General features: G+C 44.5%; 1 protein-coding gene and 1 non-coding gene across 3 annotated transcripts; both read left to right on the top strand.

Annotated features, from left to right (window-relative positions):
• The first annotated feature begins 10,727 nt into the window (after positions 1–10,727).
• On the top strand, positions 10,728–20,891 carry RPL5 (ribosomal protein L5). 2 transcript variants are annotated; one of them, XM_030572072.1, is made up of 8 exons: positions 10,728–10,836; positions 11,938–12,007; positions 12,119–12,234; positions 13,559–13,693; positions 14,150–14,352; positions 15,422–15,599; positions 19,880–19,968; positions 20,730–20,891. In XM_030572072.1, exons 1-8 carry the CDS (start codon positions 10,834–10,836, stop codon positions 20,827–20,829), a joined length of 894 nt encoding a protein of 297 aa, XP_030427932.1. In that variant the 5' UTR covers positions 10,728–10,833; the 3' UTR covers positions 20,830–20,891. The 2 variants fall into 2 exon arrangements, with proteins under 2 accessions (XP_030427932.1, XP_030427933.1); XM_030572073.1 differs by lacking the exon at positions 11,938–12,007.
• On the top strand, positions 15,088–15,183 carry LOC115656995. The gene has a single exon (XR_004001862.1). It is a non-coding gene; the product is annotated as a small nucleolar RNA SNORD21 (small nucleolar RNA).

Genomic DNA, 20,891 nt, shown 5'->3' with positions numbered 1-20,891 from the left:
CCAGTAGGAGCCAGGAACTATGAAGAGCTCCTAAGCTCCACAGGTTTTCTCACCCTCTTCCTCCCACTAACACACAGTTCTATGCAGAGTTCCAGTGTTTCCAGCTCAACTTGTCCCAGTGTTCTGTAAAGATTAAGAGCTTCATGTCCTCGCTCCCTTGTCTTCTAGTGCATGTGAGAAACATAGTTTACATTAAAAACCTAAGGAAATTCACAGGCCAAAAAAAATCAGTTAAAGTGGAGAATATCAGTAATCTAAAGTTTAAAAAAAACCATAAGAACGTTGAATTTTCCAAAAACAAAAAAAAATCAGAGTAAAAATTAAACTTAAAAGAAACCCAAACATGCACAGGCACTCCAGTCACCTTAAATCTGCTCCCAGTAAAACCAGACATTCTGAGACTATGTTATCCATTCATGACAGAGGTTCAGATACACCCTCAGTGATTACAAAAACTAAAATTCCTTACTCTCAGTTGTACAGTGGTTGCATCAACCTTGACTTTCTTGTTGCCAAGCCAGACTTAGGCCACAGAAAGAGCTGTATTTTACAAATTCCTGATTACACAAATAACTAGGGCTCTACCAAATTCACAGTCTATTGGGCCAATTTCACAGTCATAGAATTTAAAAAATCATAAATTTCATGATTTCAGTTATTTAAATCTGAAATTTCATGGTGTTGTAATTCTAGGGATCCTGACACAAAAAGGAGATGTGGGAGGGGACTGCAAACATGGGCAGTGGGTGAACCCCAGCTTTGGGGAGGCAAGTCCACTGGCCCCACCCTGAGCTGAGCTGCTACTGCCCCCACCATTCCACCCGACTGCCAGGCCAAAACATTGGCCCCCGTAACCCACCACCCCTCCCAAGTCGGGCTGAGCTGTCGGTCTCTCCCAGCACCAGGCAAGGCCAAGCCGCCGGCCACCCCGAGCGCCAGGCTGGGCTGAGCCACCCGCCTCCCTCAGTAGTGGGCCAGGCCAAGCCACTGGCCTCCCCCACACTGGGCTGAGCCACCGGTTCCCCCAACCCCCAAGTTTCTATTGAGCCAACCCACAGCCCCCTAGCGCCAGCTCCTTCCACCCTTGAAGGCTCTGCTCGAACGCTGAGCCACCAGCACCTGAGGAGGAGGGATGCAGCAAGCAGTGGGGGTGGGGGGTGTAGAGTGGAGGAGGAGATGGGGGTCTCAGGGAAGGGCCAGGGCCACCACAGCCCAGGTGGCCGGCGGTGTCAGCACCAGGGAAGGCAAGGCCTTCCCTGGCCTATTATACCTGCCACCCATGGTTTCAAGATTATTGTAGGGGGTGTTGTGGTACTGCTACCCTTACTTCTGCGATGCTTCTGGCGGCAGCACTGCCTTCAGAGCTGGGCAGCTGGAGAGTGGTGGCTGCTGGCCAGGATCCCAGTTCTGAAGCCAGAGCTGTCGCCAGCAGCAGTGCAAAAGTGAAGTGCAGCAGTGCAGAAGTGGCATGGTATGGTATTACCACCCTTACTTCTGCACTGCTGCTGGCCAGGCACTGCCTTCAGAGCTGGGCACCCAACCAACAGCCACCACTCTCTAGCCTCCCAACTCTGAAGGCAGCGCAGAAGTAAGTGTGGCAATACTGCAACCCCCCTAAAATAATCTTGTGACCCCCCCAAATCCTCTTTTGGGTCAGGACCCCCAATTTGAGAAACGCGGTCTCCCCTGTGAAATCTGTATATTATAGGGTAAAAGCACACAAAAGACCAGATTTCATAGGGGGAGACCAGATTTCACGGTCCATGATGTGTTTTTCATGGTCGTGAATTTGGTAGGGCTCTGCAAATAACCCATGAAAGGCAGTCATCCCCCTCTCTGTAGCAAGATTCTATGTGCTACAATTATACACATCATTAAAAAGGGATCTTGCATACCTATAAACCTAGGACCAGACTTCTGAAACTGTAGCTGTTACGTGAAAAAGAGCAAAATCATTGTTGTGATAAAGCATTACACTCAGTATCAGACACGTTTATGAAATCAGTTATTAAACGAATGTTCTGCAGAGCACATCTGAATACATCCCTCATAAACTTTACTGTATAGTGCTACCTCCAAATGTAAGATGCTCACAGCTATAGACTGCAGACTTTTTAAAGACCTTATACAAAAGAACAATGAAGAAAAGATGGCAGGATGGTGTTGGCACAGTCACTATACGTGTATAGTGGCTTTTACAAGTGGAAGATGTGTGCAGCTATAGGCTGTGGACTTCTTAAAACCCTTAGAAGTCTTTGATCCAAAAATCACTTCTTACAAAGTAGGTATAAAATAAATAAAAAAGAAGATTGGAAGCTGGTATCATTACAGGAGCAGAGTTAAGAGCATCTGGATGCTTAAATTATGCATTTCCATACTTGCAAATGTTCAGAAAACTTTTTACTTTAATCTGTATCTGAATTCCTTGACTTTCTATATGTTTGTCTTGATTTTTTTTTACCCTTAGCTTATTGATACTCTGAACCGCAACAAAAATTTTGACTAAGATTAATAATAATACCTAGCTCTTATATAACACTCTTCTTCAGCAGAGCTCAAAGCACTTGACTAAGGACGGCAGTTAAATTATCCCCATTTTTACAGATGGGAAAACTGAGGTATAGGGCGGTGAAGTGACTTGACCAAGGTCAAACAGAAGGCTAATAGCAGAGCCCAGATTAGAACCTAGGTGTCCTGAGTTCCACTCTAGTGTGCCAGCCACTAGGTCCAAATGAGAAGACTGTACCCATTGTCCCTGAAGATCACCAACTTCCTTCTTTAGTGTGCAGCTACTCCTGCTTTTGCCCCAACTAGGACTCAAACCTGAATTAATTGTGCATCCAAAACTCCTATTAGAGTGAATGGTGATTTTGGTGCACAAAGAATGCAGGATTAGGCCCATTAAGTCATAATCTTCTATTTGTTACATTACAGTCATCTCTATTGCAAATAACTATGATGTCACAAGCAACATTATAGCTTCATCTGAGGAACACACAGATGGGTCTGTCAGGAACAAATAAACTGTTTATATGCCATTTCTTTAATAATCAAAAAGTGGAGAAAAGAAATATGAAAGTGTCTGCGTGCCTCACACTTTGGACCCAGTATACCCAGATCTAGTTCTAATTGGAATGTTTTTCAAAGTTTTCCATGAAACATCAATGACTGTATGCATTCATAAATTACTTTGGGAATATTTGGCATTAGACTGCTTTTTTATTTTTGTATTAACTATATGGATGTTCATGTGAATTTGCTTAAGATCTGCACCAGAGCATCAAACTCATGAAACATATTCCCAATGGACAATAAATTTGAACCTTATCCATTGACTTTAATGTTGCATCAAACTCTTAATAGGAATATAGTAGTTCTTAAAACTTTTTAGGTATCTTTTGGGTGCAGAAGGAAGAACTGGAAGTGATGAGACATTGAAAGCAGGAGGAAAGGGGACATTAGATGACAGCAGTCAGACTCATTTTGCATCAGAATTTTTTCTTTGTTTTCTTTAATCTGACGTGATTCATTAGAACATTAGAATTTTAAAGAAGAGAAAATCCTATGCAGTTTTAATGGGACTAAGCTTTCTTCTTTTCTTATTAATCTCATTTTTTAATACACAAAACAAGTACACATAACCCAAATACAATAAAGCAAGACATAAATATATCAGATTTTATAACTAACTCAGGAAAATAATAAAAACAACCATAAAAATGAGTTTTTCTTTAAAATCAGAGAAAACTGGAAAGGAAAGTGCAGATGTTTCTCCTGAATGATTCTCCTGAGCTTCACGGGCCACAAATATAACCTACATTTTTTGTTGTCTTTCTCTTCATGAAAAACGTAGAAGATTCCAAACTGAGCATTACAGCACTCCCAACTAGTCAAAGACCTAATCCAAAGTCCCTTAAAATTAATAGAAAGATTCTTACTGACTTCAGTGGGTTCTGGATCAGGCTTTAGGAGGTAAACTGCTAGTAACAAACTCAGGACACTTATTTTTTCTATTAAAATCATGTTTATGGGACTTGGAATCCTGGGCAGCCTTCCCAAGATCTGCCCCCTTTGCCCTTACTCCCATGCAGAAAAACCATATTGGCTTTGCCTTCAACAGCCATGCAAGGAGTGCCAAGATTTGTCCATGAATTAGAATTATCCAACAGTTATTTTAGAAAAGTGATGCATTATTGGGGAGGTAATGGTGCCAGAAGATTAGAGATAAGCAGATGTACTACTTACAGATCTTCAAAAAAAAGAAAGAAGAAAGATCCTGGAAATTGTCCTCCTGTAAGTCTAAGCTCTGTCCCTAACAAAATAATGAAACTAAGGCCTCAGTCCTGCAAACATGTACACACTTGAATTTATCGGAACTGCTCATGTACTTACAAGTGAAGCATGTGTGTAAATGTTTGCAGGATCAGGAGCTAAGAGAGAAAAACAGTAAAAGCCTGATCCTGAAATGTGGTGAGTACTATCAAGTTCTATGGACTCTCCTGAGAAAGGTAGGCACTCAGCACTTCATAAAGTCATGCCCTGAGTATCTAAAAGGTAATTGGAATGATAAACAATCAGCAGGATGGATTTATAAAAAAGAAAATCTTTCTAAAGTTGATTTTCCTAATAGTGTAAAATTAGTGGATTTTTGTGAGCAATTTGATAATCTTATTCTCATAATACAACACTGACACAGACTGAAAAACTGAAGGAAAGACCATAAACAAAAGGTCAAGAAAAACAGTAATATATGCAGTTGTGGAGGCATTTGAGGGGAAACCATAAGGAACTGTGTTAGGTCCTTCATATTTAATAGTATCTAGCCCTTTTATAGTACTTTCTGTCATTAGATCTGAAATCACTTTACAGAAGAAGTAAGTATCTTTTCCCCCATTTTACAGATGGGGAAACTGAGGAATCTAGTGGTGCAGTTACTTGCCCAAAATTACACAGCAAGCCAGTGGCAGAGCCAGGAAGAGAAGGCAATACACTTGAGTCTCATTCCAGTGCCCTATCCACTGTATCATACCCTAAGATTTAAAATCTGCATTAATATTCTTGAAGACAGAATAAACAGTACATGAACTACATTCACAGAGGCTCCTTGTAACAGAATGCTGGTTACGAAACCCTGGACTAGATCTCTGGCACACCAGCTCCAATCAGAAAAGGGGAATTGGAGGTGGCTGAGTAAGTCCAGGCCTAAGTGGCAAATGGGGAATAGCTGCTGACCTCATCAGCCAGGGGCTACATAAAGACTGTCAGGATCAGGAAGGAAGCCAAGGGGGAGAAAATGGAAGAGCCTGGGAGGCATTGTTAGCTGCAAACCTGATGCTGGCTGTAGTTATAAGGTGGTGGGAACTTGTGTTGTGAATAAAGAGCATGGGTGATTGTACCAAAGTAGAGGTCTCTGACTGTTTTTCTGGGTGTAGAAGTAGCAGAAGATAGAGGGGGCCCACTTGTGCCTTGTTACACTCCTACATTAGGCACAGTTGCAAACCCTGGCAAAAGACTTGGAGTGTTTAGCAATATTGGTGATTAATTCTTAGTATAAAATCTTTCAGAAGAAATACATAGTACAGTACATGTACCAAATAGGAGGGACATCATCAAACATTCTCATCCACCACTTTCAATTAATAATTTTCATCTTCTCCCAACTGTCCTAATTTAAAAGGGACTACCTGTTCCACTATAGTTAAGGCTGAGGAACGCTTTCTGTTCAAAGGACAACTCTTCTAAGTACTCGAAAGTCTGCATGATTACCTAGATTGCACTGAAATTTGGTGTACCTCAACGAGGAGCAGGTTAGGTTTAGTGATTCAAATTTGGAATCATTTTGACAGAGGAGTTCCCAAGATATAGCCCCTCAAAACTCCCCACTTATGCTTGACAGATCTATCAATATATGCAGAGTTGCTGTACTCATGTTGGCCCCAGGATATTAAAGAGACAAGCTGGGTGAGGTAATATCTTTTGTTGGACCAACTTCTGTGGATGAGAGAGACAAGCTTTTGAGTTTACACAGAGTTCACACACAATTTAAACAGACCTGGAGAAGAACTCTGTGTAAGCTCAAAAGCTTCTCTCTCTCACCAATAAATGATTCTATCAATGTTTTTTACACACACCAGGGGATCAAACCATAGCTTGGTTGGGCCCCAAAGGGTCTCTATCAGTTGACATTTACCCCACAATATTGAATGTTACTCAACCAAGAGTTAAGATGTGCACATGGGCTCAAGCCTAATACTCACATGCCAAATGGATTACATGGCGCGTGTGTTGACAGTTTACCCAAGAGAGTTAGTAGCCCGCCAATTTTCACATTACCTGTGTGGCTCAAGGGGAGTTGTTGTGGCCACTGAATTTGCTTAACACCCAAACATTGTAAATTCTGCTCCCCTGGCAAAAATCTGAAAGTGAAATGTAGGTGTGTTGCTGCCCTGTGTCAAAGAGGGTGGGGTGTTTTGAGGAAATTTAATGAGTACAGCAGAAAATTCAGAGGGCACTCAAACTATTTTTAAAAAGAAAATAAATTACTAATGCTTGCTGGGAGGGAAGGGAGGATAAGAGGGGCAGAGAAATTGGGAAGAATATGGGGACAGCAGTTTGAAGCTGCAGCGAGAGGAGGGGGACCAGAAAGAGAGAGATAAATGGGGATGGATGGTAGGGGTGAGAGGTTGGGGTCACAGATCAGGGGAAGGGAGGATTGGGGAAGTGGGAGGAAACAGGCAGGACACTGGTAACATTGGCATTGGCATGGGTGGGACACTGGGGCCAGAGTGACATGGGTGACAGGGCAAGTGGGGAGATTAGGAGTGGGGGATACCTGTCAGACCCACATTTTCCCCTATTGTGTGTGTGCCAGGTTCTAGCGGAGCCCTACCCCTCTGGGGTGTCTAAGTCCCTCTCTCTGCCCCCTGTGAGCCAGCATCTTGAGAAGTCTGAGCCCCACTCCCTGCTCCCCATGTTATCTGACTTCTGGGGAAGTTCTGATCCTCTGGGTGGGGAGTGGAGAACATGCATGTTGGGAGCAGCACCAAGAACATCTTGCTGAGAGTGGGTCAGGAGCTGATAACAGGCATGCTTGACGCATATCACAGGCTCTCAAACATTGGCAGTGGGGAGGAGGAATGAGAACACCCATAGAGACGAATAAAGCAGTTCACCTGGCTCAGAGCTATTGTTTCAGACTGCATTCATCTCCTTAGGGTATTCTGAGACTATGATATTGAGATGAATTGGCTACTTCACATATCTCTGAGCCTCTTATGCAGCAGATGGATGTATAGAGCCCCTTCCTTCCATCCTCTCTCTAGCCTAAAAAATCCCTGTTTTGGGATTATTGTTTGGGGATTTGACTATAACAAAGCAGTTGCTGATGACTTACAGTATTATATCAGCACATCAGCTCTGCTATGATTAACATTGGCAAACCCCGCATGTTTAAAAAATGACATTTCTTACTTTCACTTACTGAGTGCTCTAAAATCTTCATGCTTAGTTAAATTGAGTTGAAATTTGGTGTGCTTCCTGGGCAGCGGGTAGGGTTAGTGCTCCAAATTTGAGGTCAGTTGAGCCAGAGGCTGCTCTAGCTATAGGCAATATAGGCAGCTGCCTAGGGTGACAGATTTGGCCCAGTTGCCCTTCTGTCATGGTGCAGGGGCATCCAGGCCAGATCTGAGTGATGTTGTGACTCCGTGTGCCAGTTCGCAACACCATTACCTTAAATTTGGTCCAGTTGCCCCTTCATCATGATGGAGGGATGGCTGGGCCGAATTTGAATGGAATGGGGTGCCACACTGAAGGATTGTCAAGGATGGCAGATTGCCTTGAGCAGCTTCTAATTTGAGCAAGGGAGTCCCCTGAAAAAAACGACCAGCATTTCATAAAATCAGCACATTCTACCAACATTTTTTGCATACTCTTGGAGCTCAAACCATGACTTTGATCATCCCTCACTCAGCTACTACTAACATTTAACCTAGCTGGTGCATGGCACCCACCCTTTGGCAAAACAATATTGGACTTGTTATTACAGAAAGAGTTAGGTTCTCTAGATTAGCCTATGAGACTCAGGAGTCCTGGGTTCTATTTCTGACTCTGCCCCTGGCCTGCTGGGTGACTATGGGGGAATCCCTTCCCTCTTGGTGCCTCTGTTTCCCCAGGTGTAAAATGGGGATGACGACACTGACCTCCTTGATAAAGTGCTTTGAGATCTAGCGATGAAAAGTGATATATAATAGCTAGGTATTAGTATTGTTACCTAAGGTTTGTCTACACTTGAAATGCTACAGCAGCCACTGTAAAACTTCCATGTAGACACTACTTATGCTGATGGGAGAGGTTCTCCCATTGGCATAGATAATCCACTTCCCCAAGAGGTGGTAGATATGTCGATGGAAGAATTGTTCTGTTGACTTAGTGCTGTCTACACCAAGGGTTAGGTTGGTTTAGCTATGTCACTCAGGGGTGTGGATTTTTCACACCACTGAGCACTCTAGCTATGCCAGTGTAAGTTCACAGTGTAGCTTGGCTCTTAGCCACAGTAGTGTCTCAGCTGCAAACCTATATGATAACTCCTACTGCCTACATGACCACTGACTCCTACAACAAATATGTATCTTTCTGTTAAAAAATAGGAAATTGACCAAAAACTTCATTAATATATATAACTAAGTAAAACTTAAACTTCTGAAAACCCTGAAATATAGAGTTAAGATACATGCAAACCCAACCTTAACTCTGTCCTCTTTGAGCGATGAGCCAATACACCCACAATGCACTTCCGCAATCTTCCTTTGCAGATAGTGCACATCACTCAAGGAATAGGGTACATAACAACTGTAGCACAGAGTCCAATACTTTCTTTTTCCTAAGACAAAACTTGTGTTTAAATGAGTTACCCAGCCCTGTTCTACATTCAATGAGCCTCAAAAACAACCCCACCCTTAATACATTTTACAATCCCTTCACCTCTTTTTCAACCCACTCACTCTCACCCACAGTATTCAATCTAACACTATATTTTCACTTACTGAGCTTTAAACCCACAAACCACGTCCCATAACCCATATCTCCCTTGCAGTGATGGAAATCCCCATGGCAAGAAGACCCCTGTGCTCAACCATTGACACAACCTACAGAACTGAAATGAAGCATATCTCAAGGATGCACCTCCTCCACCTTGAGTGACCAGATAGCAAGTGTGAAAAATTGGGATAGGGTGGGGGGAAATGGGCTCCTGTATAAGAAAAAGGCCCAAATACCGAGATTGCCCCTATAAAATCGGGACATCTGGTCACCCTACTTCCACTACACATACAGGGGGGCGGTGGGAAGGGAAGGTGATGGTCAGATCAACCAAGTGGGGCTGGGGACCCACAAAATTCCTCATATCCCAATCACACCACTGCCAAGATACTCCAACTAATTCCTCCACCATTCAGTACAACTCCACCTAACACAGTGAAGAAAGCTGGAGTGCAGATAGATAATTGCCACTGGCTATTGCCTGCTCAAGGATGGCAGACTTAAAGCTGCATCGGCATGTACCTTAACTCTGAATTTCCTGATTTTCAGAAGTTTAAAATACCTCGACTCTTCATTTGTGGTTCTGGAAGGGGACAAGGAACTACAAAGCAACCTTAACACTGCGTTAAGGATGGTTTTGTCAGTGACTAACTATTACTGTATGTAATCAAGCATTCCAGTGACTGCAAAGAAGATGCACAATTGTGAGGGAAGGGCGTCTTCGCTCTTAAGAAAAAAGCCACTGTTGGCAGAAAGTAAATTTCAAGGGGAAGACAAAGTTTAAGTGATCCAGGAGGAGGGGAGTGGGATTCCTGGGGAGGATTCCATGGGGACATTCCAGGAGCAAGGGCACTGGGGAATCCAGCTGGGTGGGAGAGCTTTGAGGAATCTTGCATTATGGCAGGGATGGCCAACCTTTGGCTCTGGAGCCACATGCAGCTCTCAGAAGTTAATATGCAGCTCATTGTAAAGGCACCAACTCTGGGTCTGGAGCTACAGGTGCCAACTTTCCAGTGTGCCTCTGTCACAAGTCCTACTCCCACTCCACCCCTTCCTATCCCCTCCCCTCAGCCTGCAGTGCCATCGCTCCTCCCCTAAAGCCTCCTGAATCCCAGGAAACAGCAGATTGGGAGAGGGAGGCACTGATCGGCAGGGCTGCCTGTGGGTGGGAAGTGCTGGAAGTGGGGTAGGGGGAGCTGATGTGGGGCTGCTGACATATTACTGAGGCTCTTTAGCAATGTACTTTAGTAAATTCTGGCTCCTTCTCAGGCTCAGGTTGGCCACCCAGAGTTATGGCGAGGGAGCCAGGCTGGGGAGTCCTGGAGAAGCCCTGGGAAGGGTGAAATGAAAGCCAGGGGATCCCTCTGTGTGTGTCCTTGGGTGCCTGGGGAAGAGGGGAGCCTGGGGACCCCTGGATGAATTAACGCACACATGAGGATGTGCGGGAGCCGAGAGGGGGTCGCTGGGGAACCCGGAGCTTTCCAGGGAAGTCTAGAAAGACAAGCTAAGCAAAGCCAGTGGCAGCTGAGGCGCTGCCACTCCTGGGAGCCGAAACTTCCCTCTGCACTCACGGCTCCGGCGTGCGATTTCTCTGCCTCCCAGAAGGGGGCACCAACTTCCGTTCGCGCCCCTAGTGTGCAGGGCGGCTCTTTCTCGCGGCACCTCCCTCCGCCTCGTCGGTCGGGCTAGGTGCTGCGGCTGCGCAGTGGGCACGGCCTTTTCCCCCAGTACTACGGGCTGTGGACGTTGCGCTGAGCGGCCCCCGGCCTAAGCCGAGACGGGACAGAACCTGGCGCAATGGTCAGTACCGCGCACCAGGGGCCCAGCGGGGGTAGGGGCGGCACGGGCCGGGGCCCCCGCGCCCGCTGCGGCCTCCAGCGCGGCCCCCGCCGGCCCGATGGACTCTGATTGGGGAGGCGCCCGGGCCCGGCTGCTGCAGCTTCCAGCGTGGCCTAATGGCCGCCCCCACCGCCCGGGTCCGCTGCTGCCGGGGACAAGAGCCGCTGGCACGGGCCTTGCACCGCGCCTCAGCTGCCGGCTCCTCAGGCCTGTGTCAGCGGCTCGGCGGGCCGAGTCTCTCCGCCATGTCTCCGAGTGCGGCGGAGAGCCCCTGTCCGAGGCTCCGCATGGCAGCTCTTGCTCCGCGCGTGCATGGCCGGGCCTGGCTCCTAGCGTATGGGCAGGGCTGTGCTCGGCGCTGTCTAGCTGCGCGTGAGACGTAGGGGGGAGGCAGGACACGGGGGTTCTGGGCGGAAACACTTCCTGAGTGGAAAGACTTTGTCGGTCTCCCTGGATTGTTGTGAAAATGCTCCATGTTCCCTCTAGGCACTGGCTGTTGGCTTCAAATTTGGCAGCGCCAGTTTCATACCAATATTGTCTTCTCTCCCCCTTTCCCTCGCTGCCACAGGTGGGCTTTGATGCGAATGTGCCAAGTCAGTGTGGTCAGTGATAGGTAGTGGAGACTGGTTGGAAGTTTTCTTATCATGTAGACATTAAAGCTGGTAATTGTCCTTTTGACACTATTACCTTGCTCAAGAAAATAATTATGAGTACATGGTAATAAGTGATTAAATTAATTTATTTGGGTAACATAGTTTTAAGAAGCATCTAATGAATATATATTATACATCTAATGGTCCTCTGCTGTATTTCTCTACTTCACGTAAATCCACATGAAATGAGACAATAAGATGTGCCTTAAGTTAGAATTTGAAGGTTCCTTTCCTCTCTTCACTTTGGGGTAACTTCTGATTTTTAATGTGTTTAGTCTGAGAAGACACTGTATTTCCTGTCTTTTTCAACCCCTCCTCCCACAGACACTTTTTAATTCACAGTAGCCATCAGTAGACTTCTTGGTGCTGTGGTAACTGTGTCCAGTTGTAATTGTTTTCTTTGTTCAAGGGGTTTGTGAAAGTTGTCAAGAATAAGGCCTACTTCAAGAGGTACCAAGTGAAATTCAGGAGAAGGAGAGGTACAGTTAATTTTTCCATAGCTCAAACTATACTGGTAAACTATATTGACGTACACCTTTGCTATATGTCTTTGCTGTTTGTTTCTCATGTCCATACTATTGTCTTTTCAGAGGGAAAGACGGATTATTATGCCCGTAAGCGTTTGGTGATTCAAGATAAAAACAAGTATAACACCCCTAAATATAGGATGATAGTACGTATTACCAACAGAGATATTATCTGCCAGGTAAGGATTTCTTTGCTTGCTTGGCTATACCACAGCACTGCCTTTTTTTACCTTTACACACTAAGGAGGAAAAAAAGACCCGTGTTCTAAGGTCTGGTCTAACCACAGTTTTTGTAGTGGTATAGCAATGTCTGTTAGGAGTGTGATTTTGATCATTATAGATAAAGCATTGCAGTTCTATCATGGATGTAGTTACACAGGTATAAATGTGCTTATTCCTAGATGGAATAGTACAAATACAGTTGAACTGATGTCTCAGTTCAAACCCTCACTGCTGAAGCAGAAATGAAGTGGTTTTCTTAATCTTGAGTGCTAGTTTTCAGTTCAGAGTGACACACACTGTGAGCTATCTCCATCTTCCTTAGGCAGAAAGAAGCAAGACTGACCATGAGGTCTTGTCAGCTAGGTCCTGCTCCTTCACTGCTGTGGGGTCTCCTCTCACACCCAAACATTCTGTTGGGTCCAGAAGCAAATGTGTTTTTAACAGGTTGTCCATAAAATCCTGAATCATAGGATTTAGTTGGGGATTGGTCCTGCTTTGAGCAGGGGGTTGGACTAGATGATCTCCTGAGGTCCCTTCCAACCCTGATATTCTGATTCTATGACACCTTTTGAATTATGTGCGAATAGACTTATCTTATCTGTGCAAATAGAACGCTTTAAGCTTGGAAGCTTCATATAAGTTGTTTTTTATAGTCCTTCATGAGGACTATATCACAGTCCAAGTTTGAAGAAAACAGGACAACAGATAACTGCAATAAAAATGTAGAATATGTTCAAATGCTGTACATGCCCCTTAGTCCTCTTCAGGTTTTTAAAAAACATATTCCTTTCTCTTGCTGTCTGAAAGTACCACACAAATAGGGGAAATATCAGTGCAGGTGAATGGTGAAGTTAACTAGATGTAATTGCTGTCAAATACACAAAGGTGAAACTAAGAAAATAACTGTTGTTGTCATCTTAACTATTGTAATGGTAGGTTGGGGCGGGGATTCAGATAGAAGTGACTTCATTTCTATTTGTCAGTTTAGTGCTGATGCAATAGAAAAAGCAGTATTGAGGCTGCATCATCACAGAGCTGTACTTCAACTCTTTACATTTTTTATACTTTTTACATTTTGAGGTTTACTTTTAAACCTTTCATCGTCATGTTTTAAATGAGGAAAGATGAAGAATTTAGATCTAAACTTGTTTTTTCCAAACCTGCATGTGGAGGTCTTGCAGTACTGCCATTGACTTTAATAGGATTTCCACATGCAGATGGGAGGCAGGTTTGAGCCCACAATATTATAACCGCTGTGACTAACATTGATTTTGTTGTCAGATTGCATATGCCAGGATCGAAGGTGATATGATAGTCTGTGCTGCGTACTCTCATGAGCTGCCAAAGTACGGTGTGAAAGTTGGTTTGACCAATTATGCTGCCGCCTATTGTACGGGCCTGCTGCTGGCCCGCAGGGTATGTACCCACTAAACTTATATCTAAATGTCAAAGGGCTTGCTTTAGCAGATGAGCAAAAAATAAAGGAGTCTTGTCTTACATAAGTGGAACCCTCTGTTTTGTATGTACCACTGACTTATTTGGAACTGTGTTCTAAATATTTTTTAAAACCCTGAATTTGTAGATTGATTTGATTGCCCAGTGTGGCTGTCTAACAAACATGAGTGGGCTAAAGTATGCACAGATTTATTTAGTGATTCCTGTTAAAACCTTCTGAGGGTAAGATTAGTGTGCACTATTAGTGAGAAAGCATTAATGTAGAATACCTGGGTACTGCCACAAATACAGAATCAACTTTTATGACGATTGTCTTGCAACATGAAAACACTTCATTTTGGTTCTTAAATCAAAGCACCTAAGTGTGGAGAGAACTCTAGAGGAGAACATACTTACACTTTACTGTTCCTGTTACAGCTTTTGAACAAATTTGGCCTTGATAAGATTTATGAAGGCCAAGTTGAAGTGACTGGTGATGAATATAATGTGGAAAGTGTGGATGGACAGCCTGGTGCTTTTACATGCTACCTGGATGCAGGTCTTGCCAGAACTACGACTGGAAACAAAGTCTTCGGTGCACTAAAGGGCGCAGTGGATGGTGGCCTGTCCATCCCTCATAGGTAACTTATCTCAGATAAATTGGTCAAAAGGGAATTTTGAAAACAGACTTCACATTTTTTTATGCATTATAGTGATATTTCAACTTCACCTTAAGTTAGTTGAATTCACTGTGGAGTGACCCTGTTAATGTGGTAATTAAGTTTAATCCAAGTTGTATTTACTTGTTTTCAGTAGATGTTATTGACGTTCCTCCCAGGGACTCTTCAAGTTAAGGGAGTAAGATTAATGCTTATTTCCATAAAGGTTACTAAAAATATAGCAATATAATCACCTTTCACCTTGAATATCTAGTGACTGCAGTTAAGCAGAGTAAACACTTCTTACTGTTCATATTGCCATAGAAACAGTTTGTAGTAAATGTGTAATTCTTTTTAATTTTCTGCCTTAACTCCTATTTGTCTGACTTTGTTTTGTACACCACATTCAGAATGATCATTGGCCTTAAGCCCTCTATACAACTATTAGTGGAAACTTGGGCCAGAATCTAAAATCCATCTACAGTGGTGGCAAGTCCTGGCGACCTCTGCTTTAAGCTAGGATCAGTGAATGATCATGACTCAGGGTTGTAGTCTACATTGTCTAATTTTGATGTGTGTTGATTGCTTCTATGAATGCAGTTGTGAAAAATAGTGCAAACAGTAGCTGGGATAACTTAAAGGAAAGGGGGAAAGTTTAGTGTTGCTGCTTTTTTTTTTTTTTGGCTGTCAACTTTGTGTCGGTTCTTTAACTTGGCTGCTGTATGATGATACCCCAGTGACTGAGCAGTCTGTAGTTGGTCCTCGGTCTGTGTATGATGTATGTCATTGTTTCAAGACGGGACTGATGGCAGCTAAGGATGTCAATTTGCAAGTTGATTTCTTAACTTTGCTTCTAGAAAGCATAATCTGTCAGCTGGTTTAAAATTATTTTTCTTTGGTCACGCTTTCCAGCTACCTGTAGGGGAGCTATAGTGTATCAGTCACTTGAGACTTGTAGAATGCAGTCTGTGAATCTTAAAGAACTTCCTAAACCAACTTTGATTAGATGACGTAAAATTCTAACCACTAACCTGTAACTCCTGTTTCATAGTACCAAACGTTTCCCTGGTTATGACTCGGAAAGCAAAGAGTTTAATGCAGAGGTTCATCGCACACACATCATGGGTCAGAATGTTGCAGGTTACATGCGTTACCTGATGGAGGAGGATGAAGATGTCTACAAAAAACAGTTCTCCCAGTATATAAAGAACAATGTAACACCTGACATGGTAAGACACTGTCTGTCTGTAAATTAATTGCATATTAGTAGTGGCACTAAAAGATAATTTGTCTTGTTTAAAACTGATGCTAGGAATGCAAATACTTTGCAAAATAGTAATGTGGGCCATGTAGATGGCATGTTATCAGACCAGAGGGGTACTCCCAATGCAGGCCTCTGCAAACCTAGTGATATGATTCTTAAAAGTTGGACACATTCCCTGAACCCAGAACAGCTGGTAATGAAGGCCAAATGTATGACCTCTCTTGTCATACTACATGCTTCACCAAAAAGATGATAAAGGTGTGACCTGCTATCAAAAAGCTTAGCAGCTTGTTAAATGTCTTGTTTGACAGATATCAGACCAAGGATCTCCTCCTTTCCATGACACTGTTCTACCCAGAATAATTTGTTGCCTTCCCTCCTCCTAACTCTTCCTTACCAGTGGCTTCTTGCCTGTCCCACTGTTATGTTGTTTTCCTTGTTTCCCTGTCACTCCTGATTGTCTGAGAATGTTCTGTTTGTATCACCTGAAAAAGCCAATTAAACAGCAGTACAATGTGAGAACACTATATACATCCCCTTACTTGTTAGTTTTTAGGTACACCTCTACCCCATTATAACGCCACCCGATATAACATGAATTCGGATATAATGCAGTAAAGCAGCGCTCCGGGGGGTGGGACTGTGCACTTCGGAGGACCAAATCAAGTTCAATATCACACGGTTTCACCTATAACACGGTAAGATTTTTTTGGCTCCCGAGGACAGTGTTATATTGAGGTAGAGGTGTATTATGTTGGTATCTTGTAAATCATTTCGCTAGTATGTCTTAACGTCTTGTCTTAAAATAACTCCAACTAAATTTTAGCATACTAAACAGTTAAGAAATTCCATGAAAATTACAGTGAAACTTTGGCATTTACAATCTTAACTTCTTTATTCTCTGAAGTAATTTATGAAGTTGATATTGCCATGAAGTCTGTACTCAAATCTTATGCTTACAGCAAGAACTCTTTCCTAGTGCCCATACACTAGATATGCTAAAGAGCTGTAAGCTTTCAAAATCCTTTCAGGGCCGACCTACATACACATTTTTACCAAGCTAACTTTAGCTGTGTCTATATTACAGATCTTACAGCAGCACAGTCAGAGCACTGCAGCTGTGCTGCTGTATGGTCTCCTGTATGGCCGCTCTGCCAGCAGGAGAGAGCTGGCATAATTAAACCACTTCCGACAAGGGCGGTAGCTGTGCCAGTCAGAGGCACTGTCCCGCCGGCATAGCACTGTCCACCCCGGCACTAATCTGCATTAAAGAATACTAATGGTACACTTCCATGTATGCAGTTGCCAGGAATATACTGCAGTCATGAAGGGAGGAGAAATGTCCCTGAGATGTGGTTTAGATGCATTCCATGTTTAAAGAGAACCTCTATATTAGACAAGAAAACTTATGCTGAAGCAGTCTGAATTGTTCCTTAGTAGTGGCCTAGTCCTAGTGCATAGAGCACTGTATTGGAAGTTGCTGACCTGGGTTCTATTCCTGGCTCTATCACTGGTATGCTGTGTGATCTTGGGCAGATCACTACTGTTCTGTGCCTCAGCCCATCTATAAAACAGGGATAAAGATGTTGACCTCCTTTCTAAAGCACTGAAATCTGCAGCTGAAAAGTGCTATTTAAGAACTAGGAATTTTTATTTTCAAGTATGCTAAGATGGAGGTTTTCTGTTTAGAGATGTATTTCCCTTACCTCCCACAATGAAGTGATTTCTGATGGGATGATCTAACACCTAATTGATAAATTCATCAATTGCATGGCTTAAGAATTAGTGACTCAGATTCTGCCATTCTCTCACCCCTGCATTAACAATAAAATTTCTATCTTTATTGAGGCACAGCTGTACAAAACTACCACTGTTGTGAAAAGTTGCATGTTTTTTAGTTCAGATTACTTCATTCACACATGGCCATTGTTGTTGGTCACTGACTTGAACCAAAACCTATCAAAATGTTCCCTCAGACTTGTATTGTCTTTGGAGAAACTGACATGACTTGAGTTTTCCTCCTTTGCCTGGGACATGCTAAACATTCCAGTTTTATTTAGAGAACTTCCTGAGCTAGTTCTTAATTTAGGTTGAGGAAGGAGACATTTTGCAAAAGCGATGCACATAACCTGGATAGACTTCAGAGAGAGGATGATCTAGTGGATAGGATGCTTCCTGGGTTTCATGAAACTTGTGCAAATCCCTGTTCCCCTGTAGACTTCTTGTGACCTTGGTCAACTAACTTAGGCCATGTCTACATCTAAAATTTTGCAGCGCTGGTTGTTACAGCTGTATTAGTACAGCTGTATAGGGCCAGCGCTGCAGAGTGGCCACACTTACAGCAACCAGCGCTGCAAGTGGTGTTAGATGTGGCCACACTGCAGCGCTGTTGGGCGGCTTCAAGGGGGGTTCCGGGACGAGAGAGCAAACCGGGAAAGGAAACCAGCTTCCCCGCGGTTTGCTCTCTCGGTCCCGGAGCCAGCCAGCAAACCGCAGGGAAGGAGACCTGCTTGCTCGGGGTTCCGGGACCGAGAGAGCAAACCGGGAACGCCGCGGTTTGCTCTCTCGGTCCCGGAGCCAGCCAGCAAACCGCAGGGAAGGAGACCTGCTTGCTCGGGGTTCCGGGACCGAGAGAGCAAACCGCGGCGAAGCTGGTTTCCTTTCCCGGTTTGCTCTCTCGGTCCCGGAACCCCGAGCAAGCAGGTCTCCTTCCCTGCGGTTTGCTGGGTGGCTCCGGGACCGAGAGAGCAAACCGCGGCGTTCCCGGTTTGCTCTCTCGGTCCCGGAACCCCGAGCAAGCAGGTCTCCTTCCCTGCGGTTTGCTGGGTGGCTCCGGGAACGCGAGAGCAAACCGCGGGGAAGCTGGTCTCCTTTCCCGGTTTGCTCTCTCGGTCCCGGAACCCCGAGCAAGCAGGTCTCCTTCCCTGCGGTTTGCTGGGTGGTTCGGGGAACGCGAGAGCAAACCGCGGCGAAGCTGGTCTCCTTTCCCGGTTTGCTCTCTCGGTCCCGGAACCCCGAGCAAGCAGGTCTCCTTCCCTGCGGTTTGCTGGCTGGCTCCGGGACCGAGAGAGCAAACCGGGAAAGGAAACCAGCTTGATTACCAGAGGCTTCCTCCTTCCACGGAGGTCAAGAAAAGCGCTGGTAACTGTCTACATTGGATTACCAGCGCTGGATCACCAGCGCTGGATCCTCTACACCCGAGACAAAACGGGAGTACGGCCAGCGCTGCAAACAGGGAGTTGCAGCGCTGGTGGTGCCCTGCAGATGTGTACACCTTCAAAGTTGCAGCGCTGTAACTCCCTCACCAGCGCTGCAACTTTCTGATGTAGACAAGCCCTTAGTCTTTCTGTGCCTCTATTCGCTGCCTGCCGTGGGTATTGCGAGGTGCCCACACTATGCTATAGTAACTGGTGGGACCATCTAAGCACCATAGAGAGAGACCAATGACTCTCCCCCCGTAAAGAAAAGGTTTCTTTGGATTCCAAAGCCAATCATGCTCTTAACTGAAGGATGACTTTTTTTTTCTTTTTTTCTTGTGGTAAAATCCTATCTCCTGAGCACAAGAGTGCACTGCTGGTTGAAGGGTGACACTTGAGGTCAGTAGTAGTTTTAGAACTTCAGATAGGTTTTGCAGCAGAAAGTTTCTGGCGTGAAATCTGTAGTGCATGCCTGTGTGCACAGTTCCTGTGGGAGCTGCAGGCTTATTGCCTTTCTGAGGTGCTCCTTTGAACTACATCTTAGGCTTTGTCTACATTGGCATTTCCGTCACTTAAACTTTTGTTGCTCAGAGATGTGAAAAAACACTCTCCTGAATGACAAATTTTAGCAACAAGATGTGCTGGTGTGGACAGCACTTCGTCAGTGGGAGCCACGCTCCTGGCGACTAAGCTACCACTCCTTGTTGGAGATGGTTTTATTTTGTCAGCAGGAGAATGCTCTCCCAGCAACAGCGCACCTTGCAACAGAAGCCATTGTAAGGTGCGCAGTGTCGGCAGCCTTGCTCTGTCTTAAGTTACTGTTTCTGGAGGAAGACTTAGCACCTTAGGTGCCTGTGTTCTGTTCCCAGTCTGGTTTAGACTTCTCTGTAGGACTGTTTAAAGATGTTTTGAGAACACATTTGACCTTAGTCAGTATTCTTTCTCTACTCACTAGTATGTTCTTGGCAATGGGATAACTCCCAACTTGTATGCATTGAATGAAGTTCTGACATTCATGACTTTATGGACTACATTGTATTTCTTGCAGATGGAGGAAATGTATAAAAAAGCCCATGCTGGTATACGGGAGAATCCAGTCCATGAAAAGAAACCCAAGAGAGAAGTCAAAAAGAAGAGGTAAAATTTTTCCTCCTTTGAGTTAGATATGCCTGTTACAAAGCAAAATTCTGGAGCTGTGGCATTTATGTTAATTAATTCCTCCAGTCCGTTTGGTGTTGAAACTAACTGGATGTTTCAGACTTGATTTAGGACAGGGGTTCTCAAACTTCATTGCACCGTGACCACCTCTGACAATAAAGTTATTACATGACAGCAGGGGGAGGGCTGGGGCATGAGCCCCGCTGCCCTGGGTGCAGGGAACAGAGGCTGGAGCCTGAGCCCTGCCACCCTAGGTCTGAGGAGAGGTGGCCACCCCCAAGCTCCACTGCCATGGGTGGAGTACGGACTTCAGCTTCAGCCCTGGGTCCCAGCAAGTCTAATGCTGGCTCTGGCGACCCCATTGTGGTCCTAACCCACAGTTCGAGAACAGCTAATCTAGGAATGTAACTGGTATACTGGATCAGACTTGAGGTCCATCTAGGCTAGTTGCCTGTTTGACAGTGCTGCCACCACACATTAGAATTCTTTCCCTTGATAGTAAACTGGATACTACAGTGAAAAACATGATGCACTTTCATAATGTGACCAAACCTTGTGGTATACTAACTAACCCATTGCCTTGACCACTGAAAGAAAGAGTGCTATAGAAAGTAATCTCTGAAACACTATTTCCTAGGCATAATCTCACACTCATTCCTTATGGTCATGTAACTCCTGGTGTTCTGGTACTTAGATTTACTATTACTGCCTTGTGTATTTATACCGTGTTTGCATTGCAGATGGAACCGTCCCAAGTTATCCCTTGCCCAGAAGAAGGATCGTGTTGCTCAGAAGAAGGCTAGCTTCCTCAGGGCCCAGGAGCGTACAGCTGATAGCTAAGATATCTTCCACAATTTTCTATGAAGACTTTGAAAAGTACAATAAATTTATTGAACCAGCAA

This window comes from Gopherus evgoodei, chromosome 8 (assembly GCF_007399415.2).
Source record: "Gopherus evgoodei ecotype Sinaloan lineage chromosome 8, rGopEvg1_v1.p, whole genome shotgun sequence".
Taxonomy (NCBI): Eukaryota; Metazoa; Chordata; order Testudines; family Testudinidae; genus Gopherus; species Gopherus evgoodei.
The sequence above is the reverse complement of the archived record's forward strand: the minus strand, read 5'-3'. Positions and strand labels throughout refer to the sequence as shown.

Coding starts and splice junctions, on each gene's coding strand:
- RPL5 (XM_030572072.1), top strand. Junction 14,353..15,421: donor GGCCTGTCCATCCCTCATAG/GTAACTTATCTC, acceptor CCTGTTTCATAG/TACCAAACGTTTCCCTGGTT. Junction 19,969..20,729: donor AGAGAAGTCAAAAAGAAGAG/GTAAAATTTTTC, acceptor TTTGCATTGCAG/ATGGAACCGTCCCAAGTTAT.